At 44.3% G+C, this 25,375-nt stretch overlaps 1 protein-coding gene across 3 annotated transcripts in view; it reads right to left on the bottom strand.

Annotated features, from left to right (window-relative positions):
• CDH13 (cadherin 13) overlaps window positions 1-25,375 on the bottom strand; it is a 1,030,795-nt gene that overhangs the window by 491,119 nt on the left and 514,301 nt on the right. For 2 of the 3 annotated variants that reach the window (XM_045046894.1, XM_003998309.5), the window contains exon 5: window positions 4,251-4,403. In XM_045046894.1, coding sequence (XP_044902829.1) covers window positions 4,251-4,403 — 153 coding nt within the window. Of the gene's footprint in view, window positions 1-20; window positions 535-4,250; window positions 4,404-25,375 lie in introns of those variants that run through there. The other variant, XM_011290267.4, reaches the window with a different exon arrangement.

Genomic DNA, 25,375 nt, shown 5'->3' with positions numbered 1-25,375 from the left:
CATAAACTTGGTCATTCATGAATCATTTACAGTACTTTATTCCAATGAAGAGTTCACAAATCACTCAAATGCTGGCAAAATGCATAATAATGAGTAATATTTCAGGAGGCTTTGCATTAATATGTCAGTTTCCAATACCGCGAGAGCTAAATTATTCTACCAGGTGCCACTTTGGGTCAGAGGCTTGGGAAGCCCTTTGGGGGCCGCGGTGGGGGGTGGGCAGGTGGAAGTAGGTCGTGGAGAAAGATGGGATTTGGGAAGACATCCATCACCTAGTCACACCTCTGCCCTGGCCCCAGTAAGTGGAGTCCCTGGGAGAGAAGGCTGGGAACTTGCAGATTAGATAGGAGACTCTAACTGGGGTAACACAGGAAGAGGCATTTCTTAGTAGTTAGAAGTGCAGGGCTTTGGACGTGGAGAGAAGCAGATCCGGACCCCAGATTCCACACATATCAGCTCCGAGACCTTGAACAAGTTACTTCACAGTTCTTTGCTTATCTGCAAAATGGTGTTGACGTCTACTTCTGTAGTCTCCTGGGCGAAATGAGTTAAATAAGAGAGCATGTATGAAGTGTTTCCTGCAGGATTAGCCATGTATTGTTCCATAAACAGTAGCTTTAATGATGGCACACATTTGGGGGCCCAAGGACCAATTTGTCCCTGGTTATTTCTTATTGTGCAAATCCCCAAGGCTTAGTTCAGAACGCTTTCCTGTGGGGTGTGGGAAGCAGCAAGTAGCCCTGACTTGCAAGTGAGGAGATTTTAACTAGAGGCTACACAACGACACCAACAATGGAGCGATTATAATGGAAATTCATTCACCCACAGGCTCCCTGCTTTTCAAACTTGCCAGAGGGGAAAGGAAAACGTGGAAAGTGGAGCAGAGGATCCAGCTCTTTGAAGAGGTGTGTTTGCCCAAAGTATATTAACGAAAGTAAACCAGTCAATCCAGATACGGGAGAACCTAACACAGGGTGATAGGAAGGAAACAGGACAAAGACCTATCTAAGAGCCGGAGGTGTGGGGGGGATGGCATTGGTGTGGGGGGTTGGAGGGTGGCTCGGGCCAGCGGAAGCTGGGCTGCTGTAGCCGGTACTCTCCTAAGACCCCGCATTCCCACCAGGCATCAGCATCTCTCCACTGGGCGCACACAGCCCTGTGCCAGGGGTAAACCAAGTCAGACAATGAACGAGACACAGCATCCTGGCAGGGACACCTGTCCAATGGTGAGGAGTTTAAAGCAGTTCATTGTGAAACAGAGCCTTGGGGGTAAAATGGAAGCTTCATGTGAGGGCAGGGAATCTGGCGTGTCTGGTTTCCCCCCACATCCCCCCCCCCCCGACACTGTGGAGGAAGCCCCGCACTCTGTAGGTTCTCGAACGTGTGTAGAAAAAAATGAACTGAACAATTAATCACTATGCTATGAAGTACATTATGAAACTATTCACACAAACTCAAGATCACCCATGGAAAATCGATGCTTGATCTGGGTGGGCGGGGCGACAACACAAAGTCCTCGGAGTTCTCCTTTACCTTCCTCAACATCATTAAGCTCTGGCTCATGTGGTAAGATCACACATGTGCTTACTGTGATTCTGGCATTATTCTAAATGCTTGACGCGTATTAACTCATTTCATCCATTAAAATCCTGCAAGATCAGTATTGTTATCATTCCCATTTTACAGACGAGAACATTGAGGCAGACACCATGCCCAGGTTCCCACAGCTAGTCCATGACGTGATTGGAATGTGGCAAACGTGGCTGTGTGCAAAATTATATGTTTTTAATTGCTATGCAACTATACAGCTTCACTTTTACGAAACATATGAGAAGCTCCAAGCTACTGACCAGGCTCTATTTTACTCACTGATTAGCAATTGCTAGTTAGTCACAGCTAGTAATTTTATTTTGTACAATCCTTAGAGGTGCCAGTACTAGTCTTCTTTCACGGATGAGAATTATAAGATCGGAGAGGGTGCATGGGTCGTCCAAGATCACATAGCTCAGTAAGTGGCAATGTTGAGACTCGAAAGAATTTGCTTTCGAGTTATCTTAAATTTTTTTTTTCAACGTTTATTTATTTTTGGGACAGAGAGAGACAGAGCATGAACGGGGGAGGGGCAGAGAGAGAGGGAGACACAGAATCGGAAACAGGCTCCAGGCTCTGAGCCATCAGCCCAGAGCCTGATGCGGGGCTCGAACTCCCAGACTGCGAGATCGTGACCTGGCTGAAGTCGGACGCTTAACCGACTGCGCCACCCAGGCGCCCCAACTTTCGAGTTATCTTAACTCTGTTATCACTGTGCTACGAAATTATAAAATGTACTGTCTCCTTAGTTTCTTGGGTCTGAAAATTAACGGATATTCCCACGACAGGCATGGGAAGAGCAGAGGACGTGCACTGATGCTGGTTTACGGTCTGTGCCGGTTTTCCTTCCAGGAGCTGCCGCGTCACCCCCGGTTACTGCTGAGGCCAGTAGGACCCGGGACTTTGTGAGGGTGCCAGTATTCAGTTTCTACGGCAACCAGGTCCCCCCTAGGTACCCTAAGACACTCTGCTCACCCCTTGGTGGTCTCTGATAGATGGTACCCCTGCAGAGGCTCGCAGCACGTACCCTTTGGCAAAAGCTTCTGAGAAGGGGGTCTGGGAGGCACCTGCATCTTCCCCCGATCCCGGGCCCTCGGGCAGACGGGGTTCTACCACCTTCACTTGTACCACTCTATTTGTCCAGTACTTAGCTTCCTCCAACACCCTCAGACTGTCTCCTCCTCCCTGAACACCCACAGCAATCCAGTAGGGAGGTGAGTGTTACTCGCATCTTATGGATGGGATCCCGAGGACCAGAGCTTTCCTGGTCTTCCCAAGGTCAACAGCTCGTGGTGACAGGGCAGGCCAGACCCAGGGGACCTGTTTCCCACACAGAGCCCTTACTTCTCAATGCAGTGTCCCTCCTCCCTCTGTCTGCAGAAAAGGAAGACCACGGGTTTTTTGGGGAGAGGCAGTAGTGTTTCTGAAGGGGGATCAGGATATCCGTACGCAGTGTTTTGACCAAGAAAACCAGAGATGCCAAATCTTGTCCTAGAAATCGATCACCACCTTCTGACCCCGAGCTAGGGAAATACACAGGCTGGGGCAACGATGATGGAAGGCAAACATTGTTGGCTGAACCCTGTTCCCATGGTGCCTGCTCACAGCCCGGTGCGCTGCAACCCAAGGAGGGTTTTCCCAGAAAATGTCTGAGAATTCCAACACGTTCTCAAAGACTGAGCTTACCACCTTCAGAGGCTTGGGTCTATAACACAGGCTGTGAAAATGGAATTTATGGACGGTGTTGTAGAGAAGGTGTAGGACTGACCTCAAGCCCATATGAGATTCAGGGCTCACCCCAATATCTGTTTGCCACCGCTTTGGTCTGTGGGTCCCGAATGGGTATCCACTAAAGGATAAAACTATCCTTTTACAAAGGGCCTGCTCTTTCTCCATAAAAAAGCAACTTAATTATTTTTAGAAAAATCAGAAAACACAAAGAAAAAGTCAACAACACACAAACACAACGATTAACATTTTGGTTTTTCCTCTATCGCGTTTCTTCACAAATGTACGCCCGTTGTGATGTGTGAATACTCAGTCTGCAGCACGGATTCCACATGTATTTGTGTGTCTGTTTCCATTACATACCTTGAATTTCTCCCAAATAACTAGAACTTCTTCAAAATATTTAAAATGGCTGTACAAAGCTTCCTTGCAAAGTTGTGCCATAATTTAACCACTGCCCCATTGCTGAATAGTTAGCAAAACTGTTTCCATTCTAAGCATGATGTCTTGCTCTAACATTATTGCACAAAGATCTAACTAAATGCCTTCCTATTTCCTAAAGATAGATTTCTAAAAGCACAATGATCACATCCAAAGGTTTACACCTTTTATAGCTATTCATTATCAAGCTGGTTTTCAGAAAGCCCAAGTCGCCCTAAAGGTTCTGACCTCCTCTGAGATCCCCCAAGAGCCCTCCTCCTTGGCCTCCAGTACCCAAGGTCTCACACAGGCCTGAGGACTCTGTTGATGAGATAGGGCCCCCGCTGTTACCCTGTTGGGGTTCAATGCCACTCGGCTCCCACAGAGACACACTTAAAGCCGCATAGCCCGCGGTCTCATGAAACACACAGAAATAACGAGTTCAGTGGAAAGAAAACAGCCTCGAAAAGCCACATGTCGGCATGCAGGGTGGGCACTTGAGGGGCACTCACTTGATAAGTAGCGATCGTTTCTCTGTCCAAGGTCCTTGTCACAGAGACACTGCCCGTGTTCTCATTGATTCGGAAAATTCCTTTAGGCTCTTGATCCACTCCCTTTCCAGTGAGCCGGAACTTAGACCCTTCTGGTCTGTCACTATCGACTACCTGGGCAGAGACACAGAATGACATTTAAGACTCTGGCTGAAAAACACAGAGAAAGCACGTTTTAAACATACCTCGGTGACCAAGGCACTAATCACAGGTGCCAACACAGAGCAGTCAGATAAAGTTGACTAAAGCAGCATCACCAAAAATAGCATCATCACTTAACACCTTTCATCCTGAAATGCAAATCTTTGCAGCTTACAGTCAGGGAAGCTTACCAGCATGGGGGTGACATACATCTCGGGATAGATCTAGGAAGGAAATAACTCCAGGAGGTATAAGGTCAAACATTTTTCTTATTTGTAACTCTCAAAAAAGAGACTGATTTTTTTTTTTTTTTGTAAGCAAGACCAAATGGACAATGGGGAAAAAAATGAGTGGGCAGTCTTTTAATGGGCAGGCATTGGTCAAGGTTCTAACTCTTTACGGAACTCTGTCATCAACAGTGCCACTCACCCCATTGCTTATAAGGAAGTAGGCACAGTGTTGTAAGCATTTTACGTGCATTTACAAGGTTAAAAAAAAAAAAAACCTCACAACAATGCTGGTGGGAGGGGACATTATCATTCATACTTAAGGGATGAAACCCCTGAGACACAGGGAGATGTAACTATCGTCACAGCTATGAAAGAGATGAAGAGACGATTCAAAACCCATCTTCCATTTCTTTAGGGATATTGCTCTGCAACAATGCTAGTTCTGAATTTAAGAGAACCCCCTACAGGTTGTCAGCCTTGATTTGACATTTGAAGATAATTCAGATGATAGAGATTGATGGAGTAAGATAGTTCTAGACAGAGGGAACCGCACAGACACAGGCAGCAGGCAGACGAGAGGGAGCCTACAAAATTCCAGAAACTGGGAGTTATTCGTGGGGTTTGAGTGAGGTTCAGGGGTAATTAGGAGCCAAATTTAATTCGTTTGTTTTTTTTTTAATAGCGTTTGAAGATACTCACAGATTTTAATTTTAATAGCGTTTGAAGATACCCAACTAAAGAGAGAATTATTATTTGCATGAATTGGTTCTAGAGTCTGCCTAATTATTCATCTGTATTTAATGTCACTTTATCATCTATATCTGTGAACAAGAATTCGATGGTAACCATGTTTTTCGGTCTGACAATTTAAAGGTCAGAAACAAACATGCAGAACAGTTAAATGAAAGCTGTACTGATCCAGCTGTAACCAATTTACAAGTGAACAGGCACCTGGGGAACACTGTTGGAACACTGTCACCTGTACCTGGAGGGTTTCGGTGGCTAGAACAGGAAAGGCGCCTTCTGGTGGAGTCAGTCTCCCTCAGAGGCTGGTCATGGCTGGGGCCACCTAGCCTGCAATTCCGGCGGCTGCCACCAGGTGGCAGTGGTGCCTAAGGCAGCGTGACCCTTCTACCCAGGTTCCTCTGCCGTGCCCAGTTGAGTCAGAGACCGACAGTTCCACAGAGCAAGTTTTTTCTTTTTTTCTGATTGAAAATTTTACTTAAATACATTGAGAGTTTTGATTAAACACCAATTATCTCTGTTTGCTTTTTTAAGATTAACATAAAATGTCATCTAAAGCAAGATTTAAACTAAGGCATGTGATATCTTCTGAGGAAACGGATTTTTAATCGCTGCTTGACTTGATTTAATCCAACTGATGTTCTCCCCCCTGACCCACTCCCCACTGCTTGGGAGCCCATGAGGTCAGCAGCCTCCGCATATTGGGCTCACCCCTGGATCCCAGTGCCCAGCACAGTGCCTGGCATATGGCAGGAAACAGTGCCAGTATCTGCTTAATAAAAAAACACCACCATTCAGACAAACCCATGTCCCAGTCCTAGCTTGGTCAAAGGCCAGCTCTGTGACCTTGAACATGGCCTTCTTGGCTCTTGGTTTCCTTATCTGTAAAATGAAGAGAACACCCCTTATTTCTCAGGGCTGTGAGGGTTTAGTGAGATATTGTGTGCAAAGTGTACTTCCTGGTGAACAGAAGGGGCTCAATGAATTGTAGCTAATGATACCCATGCTCAGAGTAATAATTGTAACAAAATCGTGCCATCATTGTTATTGGGTAAGACTGAGACTTTCAGGCATCAAAAAACATCTTAGCCATAACATTAAAAAAAAAAATCCCTAAAAGGGGCTTGTGGGTGGCTCAGCTGTATAGGTGTCTGACTTCAGCTCAGGTCATGATCTCACAGTTTGTAGGTTTGAGACCCGTGTTGGGCTCTGCTCACAGCTCGGAGCCTGAAGCCTGCTTCGGATGCTGTGTCTCCCCCTCTCTCTGCCCCTCTCCCACTTGTACTCTGTCTTTCTCCGTCTCTCAAAAATGAATGAATGTTAAAAAAATTTTTTTTAAATCCCTAAGAGAACACATTTCTTTGATTTTTATTTATTTTTAAAATGTGTATTTGTTTTTATTTTGAGAGAGAGAGAGAGAGCGCGCGCGCACCAGTGGGGGAGGGGCAGAGTGAGAGGAGAGAATCCCAAGCAGGCTCCACACCGTCAGCACAGAAACTGATGTGGGGCCATGAACAGTGAGATCATGATCTCAGCTGAACCCAAGAGTCAGATGCTTAAACAACTGAGCGTTGAGGCACCCAGGTGCCTCACAAACATCTGTGGTTTGGGAAGAGAAGTGCTCTGGAGACAATCTCACTGTGGGAAGGGGCAGTCACACAAAATCTGCTCTGTGTTGTCACCTCCCTCCCTCTGTCCCCCTTTAACCACTTTGGCCCAACTGTGAATTAAAGCCTCTTCCTCTCACTCCCCTGAGCACACCCAAGGCATGCAGGTCCCCTCCAAGGCCGTGCTGAGCAGAGACATAATGTGACAGGAGCCCTACACGAGCTGTTGTGCTGTCCTGCTCCCAGGAGTGGACAGGAGTGGACTTCTGACCGCGTCTGGGCCCCAGACAAGGCCTGCTGGGGAAGTTTTCCATGCTCTGACCTCCTTTCCAGATACTTCCCCAGTCAGAGAGCTCTGGGAGCACAGTGATCCAGACCTTCTGGAAGGTCCTGAAGGCTCTCTTGGGTCAACTATGACCACTCCCCCTCCCTTTTCTCCATTTCTCCACCTGCTGCTCAACACTGAATTCTGGACTCAGAGTTCAGAATTCTGGACTCCCCACAGGGCCACCTTTTTTCTGCTGAGGTTGGGTCTGGCTAAGTTCCTTGCTCTTGGGGAGCTTGGTCACTTGACCTCACAGAAGCAGCATCTTGGCTGCTGGATTTAAATGACTTCTTCCCCCAGAAGGAGGAAGTCCTGTTGTGAACACCTCTGCTTTGTGCTGCCAATCCTCTCTCTCTATTTGTATCTTGAAAGGCCTAGGTTTAAAAAAAAATTTTTTTTAATGTTTATTCATTTTTGAGAGAGGGAGGGAGAGAGAGAGAGAGAGAGAGAGAGAAGAGGTAGCATGAGCAGGGTAGGTGCAGAGAGAGAGGGAGGCACAGAATCTGAAGCAGGCTCCAGGCTCTGAGCTGCCAGCACAGAGCCCGACACGGGACTTGAACTCTCGAACTGTGAGATCACGACCTGAGCGGATGTCGGACGCTTAACCGGCCGAGCCACCCAGGAGACCCTAAAGGTCTAGCTTTTAACATATATATTGAATCTGCCTGCTGGTCCTCAGAACCGCGTCCACTTTGAAGGAGCGCCCACAACCACACCAAGTATGGTGCCCCCAGACTAATGAGCATTATGGGGCCACCAGCCCAGGGACATGAAGGGCATCATGCTCCATAGAACCATGGTCTCAAGATATGGTTCCCTGGACCAGCAGGGGCATGGACTCCTTTGGAATTCGACTTCTCAGGCCCCACCCAGAGGCCTGGATCAGGAAGCCTTGGGGTGGGGGTCCGGCGTTGTGGGCTTTGTCGAGCCCCTGCCAATTCCCATGAGCATCCCCCCCGTTTGACAAGCCCCATCTATACTCATTAGAACTGGTTTCCCCTGCTACCGTTCAGAGGCCGAAAGAAGGCTGGGTCGTCTTGCTACTCCCCTCTAGACCGATTTTAAACCTACAGCACTGTTGGGAACTATTTTTTTTAAAAAACCTCTTCTCTAGGATGTCGTGGAACAGAATTGCTGGTTCCCGAGACTGACATCTCTACCTGCATCGGAACACCCCAGGGCCGGGGGAGACCTTGGAGAGGAAGGCGTGGGGTGGAGCTCGGGTCCCACGGAGAAGCCACGAGTCTGGGTCCTTAGGTGGGACTTCAGAGGGACCCCAGCCCACTCCAGCCTCACTGATCTGGGGAGATAGAGGCGTGCAGTGGCCACAAACCCATGGAGGGCCCCCCCCACCGCCATACCTCGAAGCTGGTTCATGCTAGTCCAATGGGTTTCCAGATGAGCTTTATTACACTATGTAAAGTCCCGAAAACTGCCCAGGGCCGTCCTGGCTGCGGGGGGGGGGGGGGGGGGGGGGGGGGCGCCGTGGTCCTTCGGTTTTATGTTGTTTAATGTGATGGGATATCAGAAATCCAGGGCACTCCTCCTGTTCAGAACAAATCCTGCCTCGAGTCTCTGCTCAGCAGGCGTTGTTAGCACCCATTATACCACATAGCAAGGCTTCACAATTAGCTGGTCTTTCCTATTACTCTTTGCAATTCAACACTTCTTTTCACAGTGGGATTTCTCTCTCTCTCTTTCTCTCTCTCTCTCTCTCTCTCTCTCTCTCTGCCTTACTTACCCTCAGAGTTTGAATGGGAAAAAACGATAGCTAATGATGAGACCGAGCTTGGGCTCCGGGTGCTGACACCCGGGAAGGGCGTGTGAATAGCACTCGGGCATCTTGCAGCATACCTGGGGAGAGTGACTTCCCAAGGAGCCATGGGGTGGCCAGCACGCAGGCCTTATCGGTGGCAGAGCACAGCGGGGACCAGAGTCCTCTGCACCAGAGAGGGACAAGAAATATGGAGGCCTGGAGCACGCAGTGATAGGTGGATCTGAATTGCAAAAGGACGTTCGTGCTGCATACTTCTTAGGGCTGTGGCCCCGCGATGGACAGAGCAAGGCCCTCTGTTGAATCCCCCAAGTCCTGTTCTAACCTCCGTCCTCTGCTTCCAGCATCAGGTTGAGTGCGGTTTTAAGGTCTTCTTCTATGAATTTATACACATATGTGCATTCATAGAATATACAGCAGTTTCAAAATTTTTTACCGAAGTTAGATCATTCTGTATAAATTACTCCACATCTCCCCCCTATTCAGTGTGGCTGAGATGCATTAGAAAAGTTCATATATAAACTGCTTTGGGGGATGATTTTACATTTACAGAAACGTTTCAAACGGTATGGACTTCCCATATACCTTTCACCTAGTTTCCCCAAATGTTAACATCTTATGTAACCATGGTCACAACTGAGAAGTTAACAGTGACACATGGCTCTGAGCTAACTAAGCTCCAGATTCTGCGTATTCAGATCTCACTGGTTTTTCTGCTTCTAGCTTTTTCCGATCCAAAATCCAATCCAGAGCCCCACATAGCCTTCTGTCCATGTGGTTTTTCGTCGCCCATCCTGGGCATCTGTGTGGGTCCGGACTTTTCCTTAATTGTACTGACATCAGTGTTTTTCCCCTTTGGAAAACGTATTCAATATAGAAACAGGACAGTCACCAGGCTTTGTACACCCTGTTTGCTGTAAGGGCTTCTGGCCCCGAAATCGGGTGTCTATACTCCAACTCAGACCTCCACTAGAGACTTTTGGTTGTTTTGTCCTCAGGGCCTAGAATGGTACATAGGACAATAAATATTTGCGTGCTGAGTAAGTAAGTAAATAAATAAATGCGATAGACTCCTCACTGGCTTCCATGTTTCTGATTTCTCTTTTCTCATCTATTCTTTTTAAAAATTTTTAATGTTTGTTTTTGAGAGAGAGAGAGAGAGAGAGAGAGAAAGCAAGTGGGAGAGGAGCAGAGAGAAGGAGACAGAATCTGAAGCAGGCTCCAGGTTCTAAGCTGTCAGCACAGAGCCTGACACAGGGCTTGAACCCACAAACCTTGAGTTCATGACCTAAGCTGAAGTTGGATGCTTAATCAACTGAGCCACCCTGGTGCCTCTCTCACTTCCTGTTCTAATTGCAACCAGAATGGTCATTCTAAAATGTATACATACCTAACCACCATGAGATTCCCAGGCTAGAAACTGTCATGGCTCCCTATTGCCCCCAGGGTCTATTCCCAGGGGCCTTCCTGATGGGTCTCTACCTGCTTCTACAATTCTAACTTCGGCCACAACCAACCACAGGCATTCTGAACTTAGCTCACATTCTCTGGACCTAGGTCAGCTGGACGCCCGTCCCCAAGCCTGTCTGCTGGAGACCCCTCCTCGTCTTCCTGGACTCAGCACCAGGACCTGCCCACTTACTGATGTTTCTCTTCCCCTTCTCTGCCCTGTTCCGTGAGGAATGAACCTCGTCCTCTGAGCGTAGCCCTGCTCCCTGGCGAGATCTATTCCAGCACAGAGAGCAGATGGCCTCTTTGTTGTTGGTGGTGACTGTCCTTGGGCTATTTATTTCTTATTCTCTTTAAGATTTCTTGGGCCAGGAACAGAGAAGATACTTGATGAAAGCTTTGAGTGAAGAAGTGAAACTTGTTTTGCATGTTTTTATGTGATCACAAAATGCTTATAAATCCCAACTCACATATTGAAAATAAAAATAAGGTCTGTTGTACCAACCTTGTAAAAAAAATGTGGGGGCGCCTGGGTGTCTCAGTTAAGCATCTGACTTTGGCTCAGAGCATGATCTCATGGGTCATGGGTTCGAGCCCCACATCGGGCTCTGTGCTGGCAGCTCGGAGCCTGGAGCCTGCTTCGGATTCTGTGTCTCTCTCTCTCTGCCCCTCCCTCACAGACTGCGCTCTGTCTGTGTCTCTCTCTCTCAAAAATAAACATTAAAATAATTTTTTAAAAATGTGGTCACTTTACCTGTGGGGCATCAATGCCTTTCCATTTTTCTTTTTACAAATTGCCAAAGTTACTTCCCAGGCAGTAGTAATGCCCAGGAGCTGGGAAGGGACTTCCAACCCTCCCTATCCCAATAATCTGCTGAGGTCCACTTGTGGGGGACTCTCTGAGTAGACATTGTGCCTGTCGACAAAGCAGTGTCAAGATGAATACTTTGGCACTTCTTCCCTGTCACATCCAACAAAATCGATGCCTCGGATCCTCCGCTATTTAGAAAATCTAGAGATGTTTCTTTTCAAAGGAGAGAAGACTACGCACACACACACACACACACACACACACACACACACACACACACTATGATCAAAAGGCTGAAAACCCAGAAAATAATTAACCCACTCCCCCGCCAGAATCACCAAAGAGGATAAATCACATGTCAACAGTATAGGTCTTTGGAAGATGGAGACAGAGGTGTACTTTTTTCCTTCACTCTTAGAATATTTTTGGTTTCAGGCAATGAGGCTATATTACTTATACAGTCAAAATATCACTTTTTTAAACATGTAAGAGGAATTATTGGAGCTTGGCATACATGCGAATTTTGAAGATGTCTATTCCATGTTAAGTAGTCGGAAAAAAAAACCCATTTACTGCCTTCTATAGTTATCAGAAGGCATTTGTTTTATCATTAGATCCATTCCCTAAGGTGATCTGTAAGCACTAATTAATTCCCAGCTGTGGTTTAGTCCTTGACATGCCTTTGAACTCGGCTGTTTGGCTGTCTGGGCAGCTGTTGGATCCATGCCCTTGCCCCACCCTCGTGTTGCTCAGCTACTTGCGGACAGTAGGTCATAAATTAGTGAGAACTGGGAAAAACCCAGGGCCAGGAGCCCCAATCCCGTGGTGCAGGAACACCGAGCCAGCGCCCTGACAATCCACGGAAGGATGACGAGAGCCAGAGAACCACCGTCTAATCCTGTGGTTCTCATCCTACCTGGGGCTGGCTCTGTTCAGCACCAAGTTCCAAGGGTTCCCATGGTGCCTTGGAGGTCACTGAGGTTGAGGGCAGGCTGGTGCCCTTGGAAAGAAGCACAGATGACGGGACGTCTCAACTCGCCATGATGCCTCTTCTAGTAACACCATCATCACACTACTTTGGTTTCTCTTCTTTTATAACAAAGACATTTATGCCTGACTACAGCTTATGCTGAGTTCTGTAGCATTCGATGTTAATTTGTGAGTGGTTTTTTTTTTTACCTTATTTTCGGATAGTTTACACTTTTTTTTTTTTGAGAGAGAGAGAGAGAGAGAGAGAGAGAGAGAGGCAGAGAGAGGGAGACACAGAATCTGAAGCAGGCTCCAGGTTCTGAGTTATCAGCACAGAGCTCAACGCGGGGCTCGAACTCATGGACTGCAAGATCATGACCTGAGCCGAAGTCAGATGTTTGACTGAGCCACCCAGGCACCCCTATGCTTTTTTGCATATATTCTCTAGGCTGTAGAATTTTTTTATGAGAGTATTTCTTAATTTGTGAGTATTTACACTATTTTAACCATTTATTTCCAACTTACATAATAATGTGGCTTAGGAAATTTCAATTTTTGAGGTTTTAAAAAAATTTTAATCTTTAAAAAAAATTTTTTTAATGTTCATTTTAGAGACAGAAAGAATGCATACAAGTGGGGGTAGGGGCAGAGAGAGAGGGATACACAGGATCCGAAGGAGGCTCCAGGCTCTGAGCTGTCAGCACAGAGCCCAGTGAGGGGCTCGAACCCACAAACTGTGAGATCATGACCTGAGCTGAAGTCTAACACTTAACCAACTGAGCCACCCAGGTGCCCCTTAAAAAAATGTTGTTAGTGGCTGAGTGCGATATCATCTTTACTAAATGATACATTGACACACAGAAGGGATAAGTATTCTACAGCATTATTCATAATAGCAAGATATGGAAACAACACAAGTGTCCAACAATGGATGAATGGATAAAACGTGCTGTATCCATGAAATGGAATATTACTCAGCCTTGAAAAGGAAGGGAATTCTGACATATGCTGTGATATGGATGAAACTTGAGGACATGCTAAGTGAAATAAGCCAGTCACAAAAGGACAGATGTAGGATTCCATGTATCTAAATTTCTAAGTGGCACAATGCTGTTCTCACTGCAGGAGCTCAGTTTCTGTTTGTTAAAAATATACACCAAACTCTTACCACCTCTTACTCAGCCTCATGGTCAGTTTCTCTTCCATGACTTTTTGTTTTCTTAATTTTTAATGTTTATTTATTTTTGAGAGAAAGAGAGACAGAGCGTTCGTGGGGGAGGGGCAGAGAGAGAGGGAGACACAGAATCCAAAGCAGGCTCCAGGCCCTGAGCTGTCAGCACAGAGCCCGACACAAGGCCCGACATCATGAACCCTGAGATCTTGACCTCAAAGTCCTACACTTAATCAACTGAGCCACCCAGGCGCCCCACTTCCATGACTTTTCCTTCCTCTAATACACTGTCTCTCTCCACCTCCTTTTTTTCCATTCAAAGCGTTTATTGACCATTTATGAGTCGCAGAGTGTTTGTAGACCTCCACGGGCTCTCAGTTCTATGCATTCTTTGAAGTCTAGATCATGCAAGAGCACAGATGTGCTGGAAGATGCCACAGAAGATCAGAGAAAGAGAGTCATTTTGGATCCTTCAGGCATTGTACCTTGCTTGTCTGGACCCAAAGTTCATTCATTGCCCACTAGTATCACACTTTTGGACCCCTTTGTGTCCAAGAGAATAACTGGGATCCTTAGATGTCACTTCTTGAATTTCTGGTTTCTTAATGCAGGCTGTGAGTTATACTCCCTTTCTCATTGGGTCCCTTCAAAATGTCTTCCTTGACCTTGACTCTTCTGGTTCTACAGACAATCAAGATGGTCCCTGAAATTTCTGGTAAAAACTCCACATCTTCTATCCTTGCTGTCTAATCTATTTATGACTCAGATATATGATAGTAGGAAGTGGTCACTGAAGCTGTGTCTAAATACTCTGTCTCCTCTCCTTCTTGGCACATAGTAGGGCTCTATTTCCCCGATACATGACATTGCTTTTGGCGATGTGACTTGCTTTGGCTAATGAAGTGTGACTGAAAGTGCTATGTGTCACTTCAGCTAATTCTAGGCAAAAGCTTTAAGAGTTATGATGTGCTTATCCATGTTGATTTTGCCTTCTCCATGTGACCAGCAATTTCCAGATAATAGTGACTTCATCAACCTAGATCTTAGGGAAAGAATGATAACAAGGAGGAACAGAGCCCACACCTAACTCTCAGTGGACATGGAGGTTAGTTAAGCCTCTGTTACTTTGATCAACTGAAATTAGGATTTGCTTATCACCGCAGCAGAGCCTGCCTATCCTGACTAATGCACAGAGGGTTTAAAAGAACAGGATGGAAAGATAGGTAAAAATATGTCTGCATCCCAGCTCAGAGCTCACAAGCAACATGAACTTTTGTAAGCAGTGTGGCCTCTCTGAGCCTCATTCCCATTCTCTGCAAAATGGGGGAAATAATGTCTCTCCCAAAAGGATTACGGCAAGTAAATGATCCGAGAGATATGCAATGCATAAATACATAAAATATTCAATAATTTAAGGTAGTCGTTCTTTTTATAACTATTAAATGGTGATGATGATGGTGATGATGAAGAAGAAGGGGAGGAGAAGGACAGAAGCTACCTTTCCTTGAACACAAACTCTTTGCCAAACTTTATTCTAAACATTTTACACACAGTAGTTTATTTAATCCTTACAACAACTCAGTGGAATAGGTATTTATACTAATCTTCACTTTATGGAGGAAGAAACTGAGTCCCACAAGCCTTGGCAAAGTTAGCTAGGGAATAACTTCGGATTTGAATCCAAGTATCCAGGACCCATGGTTTTAGGCCCAACTCCATATGGCCAACCAATGGATGTGTGCTGGCTTGTGTGGGAGCAGCCCAGAAATAGAATCAACAAAGATTCAGAGCCTGGCGCTGTTGACAGTGCTCAGGTCTGGCCTCCTCGTGACATGCCCCCCGCCCCCCCCGCCTTAAGGCTGAGAGCAGAGATGTTCATCTCAGGCCTTATGCCAGTGACAGAGCCAACATTAGGGACTTTCAAGTCTCCATTCCCAGATTTATATGTATCCAATGGGTCACCCATTCTCTCCATACATCAAATTCTTGGCAGGAATATCTTTACCTGCTCACACCCTCTTAGCTTTGTCATAGTCATGGCATAATGTGGAGGTTTCTGCATGCGTTCTGCCATCTAAAAGGATAATAAATTAATCATGCCCCTTGGGCACTGTTGAAATATACACACTTAATCTCTTACCAACTTCCCCTCGCCATCGCTCTGCTCCTCTCCCTTCCATCAGTTCAGATTTTTACAGTTCCCAAAGAAATATTAAACCAAATATTTATGCACTCATCTGAACCACAGTTCAGAGAAAGCAATGTAACAAAATCAGCATTATGAACCTGGAGCGATTCCCGTTTGGAAGTAATAAACACGAACAATTGAACAATTTCTCCCTGGAAATGCATGTTGGCTGCCCTTTTGCCAAGAGTTTCAATACTTATTCTTATTATTCTTATAATTCAGGACAAATTTTAATGTTAAGTCTGATGCTTGGAAACACAAGCAGTGTCAAATATAAATAAAATTTCAATCATTTTCAACTGGAAGCCTGGCATTCTATTCTGCCTCACATGCACCTTGGTTACAAGGACCTGTGCATGCCTTCGAAGTTCCTCATTCCCTGAAGCAGTAACTGTCTCTCACAATTGGGTCACATGTGATTGAAATCTTTCTGGGAAAGATTTCACTTTCAGAGAAAATTCAGGCTCCTTCAGTAGTTCATTTTACAACCCATCCCTATCTTCAGCCTCAACTGTTGCTTTGTCCACACATATCCTCCTATCCTGTTTTTCTGCCATTTCCCCCAAAATGCCTTTCTTGGGCCTACCCCTGTTTCAGCCCTGGGTTTACTCTCCGATGAACCAAAAGGATCCTATCCAACAGCTGAGCCTGGCCAATCAGATAATCTCCTTAGGAAGCCTGGTGTTGGGACAGGAAAAGACTGAGTCGGTTAGCTAAGCATAGGTTGTGGAGCCTGAAAGTCTTATCAGGATAAAAGCCAAGTGTACCATTTTGGGGAGACCCTTTCAGACCCTAAGTATAGACCTTGACAAAGAACATGGTCTACTTGGAAAACAGAAAGGGAAGACAGTGGATATCTGTGTGTATATGAAGCCAGTATGGGCTCAAGCCCTGTAGATGGTGAATTATCCTCTTCGGCATTACTTAATTTTATGCCTCAGGCTTCATCTTTAAATTATATTTTTCAACCAAAATATCACAGTCCTCTTTCCCAGTGGTGTCTGGCAAATGGCTTTAATTCACCAGGCTATTACCAAGTATATATCTGTATAACTCATTCCTTCACTGTCCCTGACTTCTCTAATTATATTCATTTATTTAGTCAGGACTTCCATGACCACCTTATTAAAAAAAAAGTGGCTTCCCTTCCAACATCATCCTCTATGTCAATGACCCTGCTTTGTTTTCCTTCACAGAACTAACCCATCATCAACTGACATAGTTATCTGTTTGCTATCTCTATTTACCATTAAAATAAATGTTCCATGTTATTAGGGACTTTGGTCTTTGTTCATGGCTATGAACAGAGCATGATGTATAGTAGACACTTAAATATTTTGTAATAAATAAAGAAGCTACGTAAAGAGAAAAAGTGAAATGAGAGACCACATGGTAAAAAAGGAAAGGAAAGAAGTACACAAATTAATGAACTTGCATAGCTTTCATTTGATTTCATGATTTCATGATTTCAAAATGGCTTATCAATTTCTGGTAAGGACCAGCTTTGCTTCTTGGGCTTGAGGTATGAGAGATACTCTGGTATCTTCCTACGAGAGTCATTTAGAGTGGCTTGCCTAATTAAATGATCCCAATGAAACACACGCATTTTAAAGAGTAGAGCGGTGTGCTCCCTGAAAATTAACAGGCTCATGGGTGAAATGAGACCAACTTGGGTGAACATCTTTATACAATACGGTTTTTCTAAGGGAAGTCCAACAAGAAAGGACCATACAAACTACAAGTCAATAAAGACTTTGGCAAAGGGTTTCATAAGTTGCACAATAAATGGAAGGCTCTTGGTGGGGGTTGCGTATGGATTACGGGTTCCCCTCAGGTTATGGTAACTAATCCTTTAAAACAGTCATGGGTAAATAACTGTCCAATAACTGCCTTGTGGGTGATTACTCCATAACAGATCATGTTGTATGGTGTGTTCTCTCCAAGGGATATGGGGACGGGTAGAGGTTACATGACGTAGGGGCCCTAAAGGAAGCATGTATTTGAGGGAGAACCAAGGTGGTCTGTTCTATATAGGATTAACACAGTGAAGCCCCTTAACTGATTGGAGACATAGAGAGATGGGGGGGGAGCATAGTTTTGGGCATCACCTAAAGACCTGCAAAAGAGGAGATTGGCTTAGTTTTGTTGTTTCAGGAAAGTCAATCAATACAAGTTACTGAACAGATAGATTTCAGCTTAAATGGAGGGAAACATTGTGAGGTTGGAGAGTATTAGCTGATGGCATGAGCTGTCTGGTGATGGAGAAGCCTGCCACTGGGCACTGTGGTGTCTAGGCCCACACCACCTGCTGGTAAAGGTGCTGTAGAGGTGACCAATGCCAGATAGACTCTGAGGCTGTTTCTCATTCTCAGTTGCTATGGACCCTTCAGGCTGAAGCTCGGAGCAGTCCTCAACGGGTGTGGATCAGTGCTGCATGGTAAGGAATGAGATACCATCCATGGATGTCTGTTTAAACCTAACTCAGCCACTCTCCACCCGTTGCTGGGCAAGGATTCTCTCCCATTCCCTGTAACTCCATTTCTCTGTGTACCAAGCAATAGCCACCCCTCCTGCCTCCACTGTGCAGTGGTTTAGATAATGGTTTGGTGTCAGCTTATGCTCGGGCTCTAGTATGTCCTTGGTTTTGAACTTGAGTCACCCTCTCATCCATCTGAATGTCAGTTCTTCAGTTCAATGAGGGTAAGAGATCTGAGCTCCCAAGGTCATGGTGAGCACAGGGTACTGTGGCTGGCAAACAGTAGGCACTCAGCAAATACTAACAATTACCATCTGAGTATATCTAAACATGGCAGCATGTCAATATCACGAAGAGTAACTTTATAATTAAGAGGATTTTTAAAAACCTTCAAGTTGCATCTTAAGTAATAACTGCTTTCACTGAGGTCTCATAAATGTCAGGCGCCCTTGCTAAAAAGTTCTGGTAGTTTTTTTGTTTGCTTGTTTGTTTTTGCCAGGTAGTTACTATTATTTCCATTTCAAGGGTGGGGAAAGTGAGACTCAGTAGGCGAAGTCATTGGTCCAACTGGGTTAAGCAGCTAGTTCTGGGGCGGAGCCAGACATGGAAACCTCTGAGACCAGCTGAGCCAATCCAGAAACATGGAGGCTGGTGTGAAGCCAACCCCTGGCTGTGTGATTCCTCACAGCTAGACCAGATGCCTCCTCGAGGAGCAGGGCTGGTGCTTCAAGGCTTTCACCGGATTAGGAAGGGGAGAGCTGGGTTTTCTTCGCAGGGATCCTGTTGAGCAGACAAGCATGCTCAGACCCCAAGCCTGCACACCACAGTGGGCGCTCACTATTACAGGGCCCAGGGCCCCAGCCCATATGTGCTTGCATACACGCTATGCAGTGGTAAATGAATGCATGCGCAGTCCTGGCGCTTCCTGACTCGAAGCCAAACAAATTTACACAGGCTCATTTGTCAGCTGCCTAAACCCCCTCCCTCCCAGCCTAGCTCAACCCGCCTCCCAAGTTCCTTAGTTGTTATAAGCTTATCACAGAAGTAAATCAAAATGTTCTCAAGAGGAGAAGAAAAGATAAAAGCAAAAAATGCAACATCCCCAAGAGAGGAATATTTTTTATAGTTCCACAACTCTAGCAATTCTGTCTTAAAAAAAAATCCATTATTTAATTTTAGTACCATGGAGGTGCTAGTGATGAATAATGGCTCCTCTTCTACCTTCTAGTATTTCTAAAATATTAATACTGGTTGGATACCTCTCTCCTAAGGGGAAGTAGGACTTGAATCTTTTATAGGCTCCTGAGCCTTGCTCCCATCCTATGAATTTATTCGATTACTTACTACCAATCATATGCTCTGGGTTCTTCAAATTATGTCTGCACCAAAGGATGGGGGCCACCCAGTGAGGTGAAGAGGGTAAAACAGGTTTCTCAATAATCCCTTTCTCATTATTTTCTTTGTCTAAACCTCTATTCTTTTATTATCCATCAAGACACACCTCCTATCTCTACACTAGACTTGGGCTGTGAATCACAAATGAAATCACAATGAGACCTCCAGCTCCTCAGCCTCTGGGTCAAATGTCCGTCTAGGCTAACAGCGGTTCGTACATCATTAGCTGCAAACTATTGATGTTAAGTTTCGAGCGCTGAGTCCCAACTGATTAATTCTTGAACAGGTCATAATGTTGGGTGTGTCTGTGCGTGTGTGTGTGTGTGTGTGTGTCTGCGTGTAGTGTGTGTACATGTGTTCACTCTCCCTTTACACTTGGGGTGTAAGAGAAGAAGGAATGGGGAGATGGTTTCAGAACAAACTAGAAGAAGGACCGTGAGTTGTCATAGTTGGCAATAAACTTTTTAAAGTAAAAAACCAGGAGTACTTTCTTCACCTTTACAAAACTAACATATGTACACTAAGTAAAATCTGGAAAACAAACCAAAGTAAAAGGTAGAAAAACAAGATGCTGTATGTCCCAGCATGGATGCTGAACACTACAACTATTTTAAAAATGTTGATGCCTCCCTTCCAGTCTTTTAAATGCATACCACTGCATAAACACATTTTTAATTCATTTTTTCTTATTTTGAGATAATGCAGTTGCAAGAGATATTTTACCCAGTTTCTCCCAATGCTACCATTTTGCAAACCTATAGAAACAATATTACAGCCGGGATATTGACATTGATGTAATCCATGGATTCTATCCAGATTTCCCCAGTTTCATTTGTACTCATTTGTGTGTGTGTGTGTGTGTGTGTGCACGCGCGCGTGCGTGCACATCTAGTTCTACTTAATTTTGTTCCATGTGTAGGTTTAATCTACACATGTTCCGTCAGCACAAAGACCCCCTGTGGCCATTTACAACCACACTCTCCTCTCTCCCAAATACCACCTACCTCTATGTCCCTAGATCCTGGCAATCACTAATCTGTTCTCCTTTCCCATAATTTTGTCATTTGGGAAATGCCACATAAATGAAATAATACAGTATGGAACCTTTGGGATTGCCTTTTTTTTTTTTTCTTTTCCCCACTCAGCATAATTCCCTGGAGATTCTTCCAAGTTGTTGTGTGTCAAGAATTTCATTCATTTTATAGCTGAGTGGTATTCCACTGTATGAGTGTTCCGGCTTGCTTAACCATTCACCTGCTGAAGGACATCTGGGCTGATTTTAGTTTCTGGCAATTATGAAGAAAGCTGCTATGAACATGCATGTACAGGTTTTTGTTTGAACACAGTTTTCACTCCTCTGGGAGAGATGTCCAGGAGTGCAATTGCTGTCTCCTGTGGCAATTGCGTGTTTGTTTAGTTTTACAAGAAACTGCCAAACTGGTTTCCAGAGTCATTGTCCCTTTTACATTCCCATCCTCAGCATCTGAACTATTCAGTTTCCTGCATCCTCACTGTCATTGACTGTACCCACTATCCTTTTTTTTAACCATCCCAATAGGTGGGTACTGATAGCTCTTTGTGGTTTTATTTTGAGCTGTGTATGGTTTTGTGTCTCCCTCATGGGGAAAGAGGTTAGATATCTTTTTGTGTGCTTACTTGCCATCTGTAGATCCTTTTTGGTGAAATGTCTGTTCATGTCTTTTGCCCATTTTCTAATTAGGTTGACTGGGGATTTTTGCTGTTGAATTTTGGGAGTTTGTCATGTATTATACATATGAATCCTTTGTCACATACGTGGTTTGTCAGTGCCTCTCCCCAGTTGGTAGCTTGTCCTTTCATCCTTTTAACAAGATTTTTCCTAGACCAAAAGTGTAAAGTTTTAATAAGGCTCGACTCGTCAAATTCTCCTTTTAGGAAACCTCACGTTCTACGTCAAGTCTAAGAACTCTTTGCCTGGCCCTGAATCCTTCAGATTTTCTCCCATTTGTTCCTAAAGTCTTCACGGTTCTACATTTTACATTTCCATCCACGATCCATTTTGAGTTAGCTTTTACATAAGGTGTGGGGTTTAAGATCAAGTTCACTTTTGCCTATGGACATCCAAGTGCTTCTGTGCTCTGTGCAGAAGGACCACACCCTTCTCATTGAATTGCTTTTGCACATCTATTAAGAATCAGTTGGACGTATTTATGTGGATCTCTTTCTGGGTTCTTCATACTCTTCCACTGATCTTCGTGTCTTCCCCTACTGCACTACATCATCTCAACTACTGTAGCAGCTACGTAGTGCAAACATCAGGCAGTGTGATTCCTCCAGCTAAATCCTTCTTCTTCAAGATTGTGAAGCTACCCTGGGGCCTGTGTCTTTCCACATCAGTATTAGAATAAGCCCGTCTCTGCCTATAGAAAACCTTTATGGATTTTGATAAGGATTCCCTTAAAGCATAAATATCTCTTCTTTCCCTCTCTCTCTCGATATATATATATATATATATATATATATATATACACACATATATATATGTATATATATATATACACACACACATACATATACATACATATATATACATATACATACATACATACATTTATTTTTATACATATACATATATACATATATATACATACATACACATTTATATACATATATACACATATATATACATATATACATACATACATTTATTTATATATACATATATACATATATTATATATACATATATACATATATTATATATACATATATACATATATTATATATATACATATATACACATATATATACATATATACACATATATACATTATATATATACATATATACATATATATATACACATATATATATATAACTAACATTTTCCTTATTAGTACTAGCTTCTTTTTAATGGCCACCCAACATTTTATTTTATTTATTTATTTTATTTTAGCCACCCAATATTTTAAAATAGATATTCCATTATTTAGCAACCACTTCAATAATAATGGATGTTTGACTCTTTTCAATAAGGAACAATGTGAAAAAGCTATCAACTACATCTTCCTGTGAGAAAAGAAAATCTTCTGCTTTTTGGATTGTTTCCTTAGGATAGATTCCCAAAAGTAGGGATTCCTCAAAGAGGAAGAACATTCTTACAGTTATTTCTATTTGGATATTCTTGCACACATTTTACCTATACAGGCAAAGTAATATAATTCGCTTTTTTTTAAATTTCAAAAACTATTTTTAATGTTTATTTATTTTGGGGGGGGGTAGAGAGAGACAGGGACACAGGATCTGAAGCAGACTCCAGGCTCTGAGCTGTCAGCACAGAGCACGATGCGGGGCTCGAACTCACGGACCACTAGATTATGACCGGAGCTGAAGTCAGGCGCTTAACTGATGAGCCACCCAGGTGCCCCATATTACCATTAGCTTTAAAATTTCACTTTGTTATGGGTTTGAACATCACAGTGGGACACATGCTCATCAACGAAGAGAAAGCCGATTGTCAAACGGTGAATAACGAGCGACCACGTCTCCTGAAATGCTGCTGACTCCATACCCGCCTGGCCGCCTCTGGCCCACCTCCTCACAAAGTGTGGCCTCACACCTGCTCTTGGGGATTCCTCCCAAGTACCCAGTGATGGCAGGTAAGTAAAATCAATTCCTATTTCATCTACTTTAGGACAGCCATTTGCCACTAAACCTTTTTTTTTTTTTTAAATCTCTTTTCATCCTAAAGAAGAATAGATTTAGTTAAATCATTTTCTTTTTACCCAAGCAAGGGAGAGGGCAAACTGACCAGTTCATCTGTCTCTTTATCGTGTGTCTGTGAAAATGGCTGTTTAGAGGTGGTCCTGAATGGAACTCGAGGAATATGCACCCGGCAAGGTGATCAATGACAGTTTGGGAGGGCTGACATGGCTCCATTTGTTTCCATCCTTCCTAACCGGGGTTTCTCTTTGTTCTTTAATGGAGGTAAGGGATCCATGGAGAGACAGGAAAATAATGTGGTTTTACTTTCTACACAGTCATTTTTCTCTTAAAACTTGTCCTGGATCTTCCTTGCTAACAGAAAGCGTGGTTACCCTTGAATTGCAAGTCTTAAAAGCCAAGGTTCTCCTTCTGAGGACTCAGGACAGAGGTGACCTCTGTGGCCATGTCAGGGTGCACTTGAATCCTTCAGGGTATCCAGCATGGCTGCAGCTAGAAGGAAGGAAAGCCCAAGGTCACCTGGGCCATGCCAACATCGTGTTATTTAGAAAAAGTTGGTCTTCACATTCTCAGATGTTGGGATCAGGTCTCCTTGAGGATTGTAAGGTAGAGAATCACTCCAGCTATGAATACGGGAGGCAGAAAAAAAAAAATCCCTTGTGTGAACGGCAGTCTTTCTTCCTCTCTTTCTCTCTTTCTTTCTCTCTTTCTTTCTCTCTCTTTCTCTCTTTCTCTTTCTTTCTTTCTTTCTTTCTTTCTTTCTTTCTTTCTTTCTTTCTTTCTTTCTTTCTTTCTTTCTTTCTTTCTTTCTTTCTTTCTCTTTCCATTGTAGAGAGAGTAGAAAGAGAGAGAGAGAGTGAGCAGGGGAGAAGGAGAGAGGGAATCTTAAGCAGACTTCATGCTCAATGTGGAGCCCGACATGAGGCTTGATCCCACGACTCTGGGATCATGGCCTGAGTTGAACTCAAGAGCCGGACACTCAACGGATTGAGCTACCCAGGCGTTCCAACAGCAGCATTTCTAACGGCAGTATTTGATTCTTTTTGATGTCTCTCCCCATCTTGTGGGGGCAAGGGACAAAGAGGAGAGAGGTTAATACTAGTTAAGTGTCTGCTTTGGGACAGACAACTTGCTAGGGGCTTCTCTTGTACTTTTACATTAATTTTCATAATCTAAAGAGGCACTGTTGGCCCCATTTCACAGAGGAGGAAAAAGAGCACTAAATAGCTGGAGTGAATTTTCCAAGAAGAGCTGTCAATTAAAGCTAGGTTTGTCTGTTGCCAGGTCAAGTTCTATTTCCACCACCCCTGAGTGAAGATGCAGAGGAAGACAGAAAAGGGGCCAGTGATTTAAGTCAGAGGCAGATACAGCAATGAGCCCATGAGACGACAAAGATAGGAAGCCTCAAGCTCTCTGACTCTGAAAGTCGCTTTTGCACAAGTGAATGGAATTTGGAGATTGGGGAAAAGGTCTCTGGGAGACCCTGTGTGCTTCCACTGGGAATAGAGTCTCATCCCCCTCCAGCCTTCAGAGGACCTGGGGTCTCCTCCAGAAGAGTCAAAATTTCCCACCCCCAATGGAGAGGAAAGAAATACAAACAATCCTTGTCCTGTGCCCAGGTGCAGGATTCAGAAAACACCACCGGCAGGCTCAGCCATGTCATAAATCATTAATTATCTGTGTGTCAGAGAGCACGTGCTATGGATCTCTCTATCCCCAGCTCCTTCCCCTTCTGCCTTCAAACTGGGATAATACCCATTTGGAGGGTTGCTCCAAAGATTAAAATAGAGATAATTTAGGTAAAGAGCCAGCATCTGGGATGGCTAAACCTCTGTTAGCAAGGTAGCTATTATCAAGAATACCCTGCCACCTTTTCAAACAAGGCTTCAACATTTCCCTGGATTCTTTTTGTTTGTTTGTTTTTTAATGTTTATTTATTTTTGAGAGAGAGAGAGAGAGCAGGGGAGGGGCAGAGAAAGAGGGAGACACAGAATCCGAAGCAGGCTCCAGCTCTGAGCTGTCAGCACAGAGCCCGATGCGGGCTTGGGGCTCAAACTCATGAGCTGCGAGATCATGACCCGAGCCGAAGTCAGCCGCTTGACTGA

This window comes from Felis catus, chromosome E2 (genome assembly GCF_018350175.1).
Source record: "Felis catus isolate Fca126 chromosome E2, F.catus_Fca126_mat1.0, whole genome shotgun sequence".
Lineage (NCBI taxonomy): Eukaryota > Metazoa > Chordata > Mammalia > Carnivora > Felidae > Felis > Felis catus.
The sequence above is the reverse complement of the archived record's forward strand: the minus strand, read 5'-3'. Positions and strand labels throughout refer to the sequence as shown.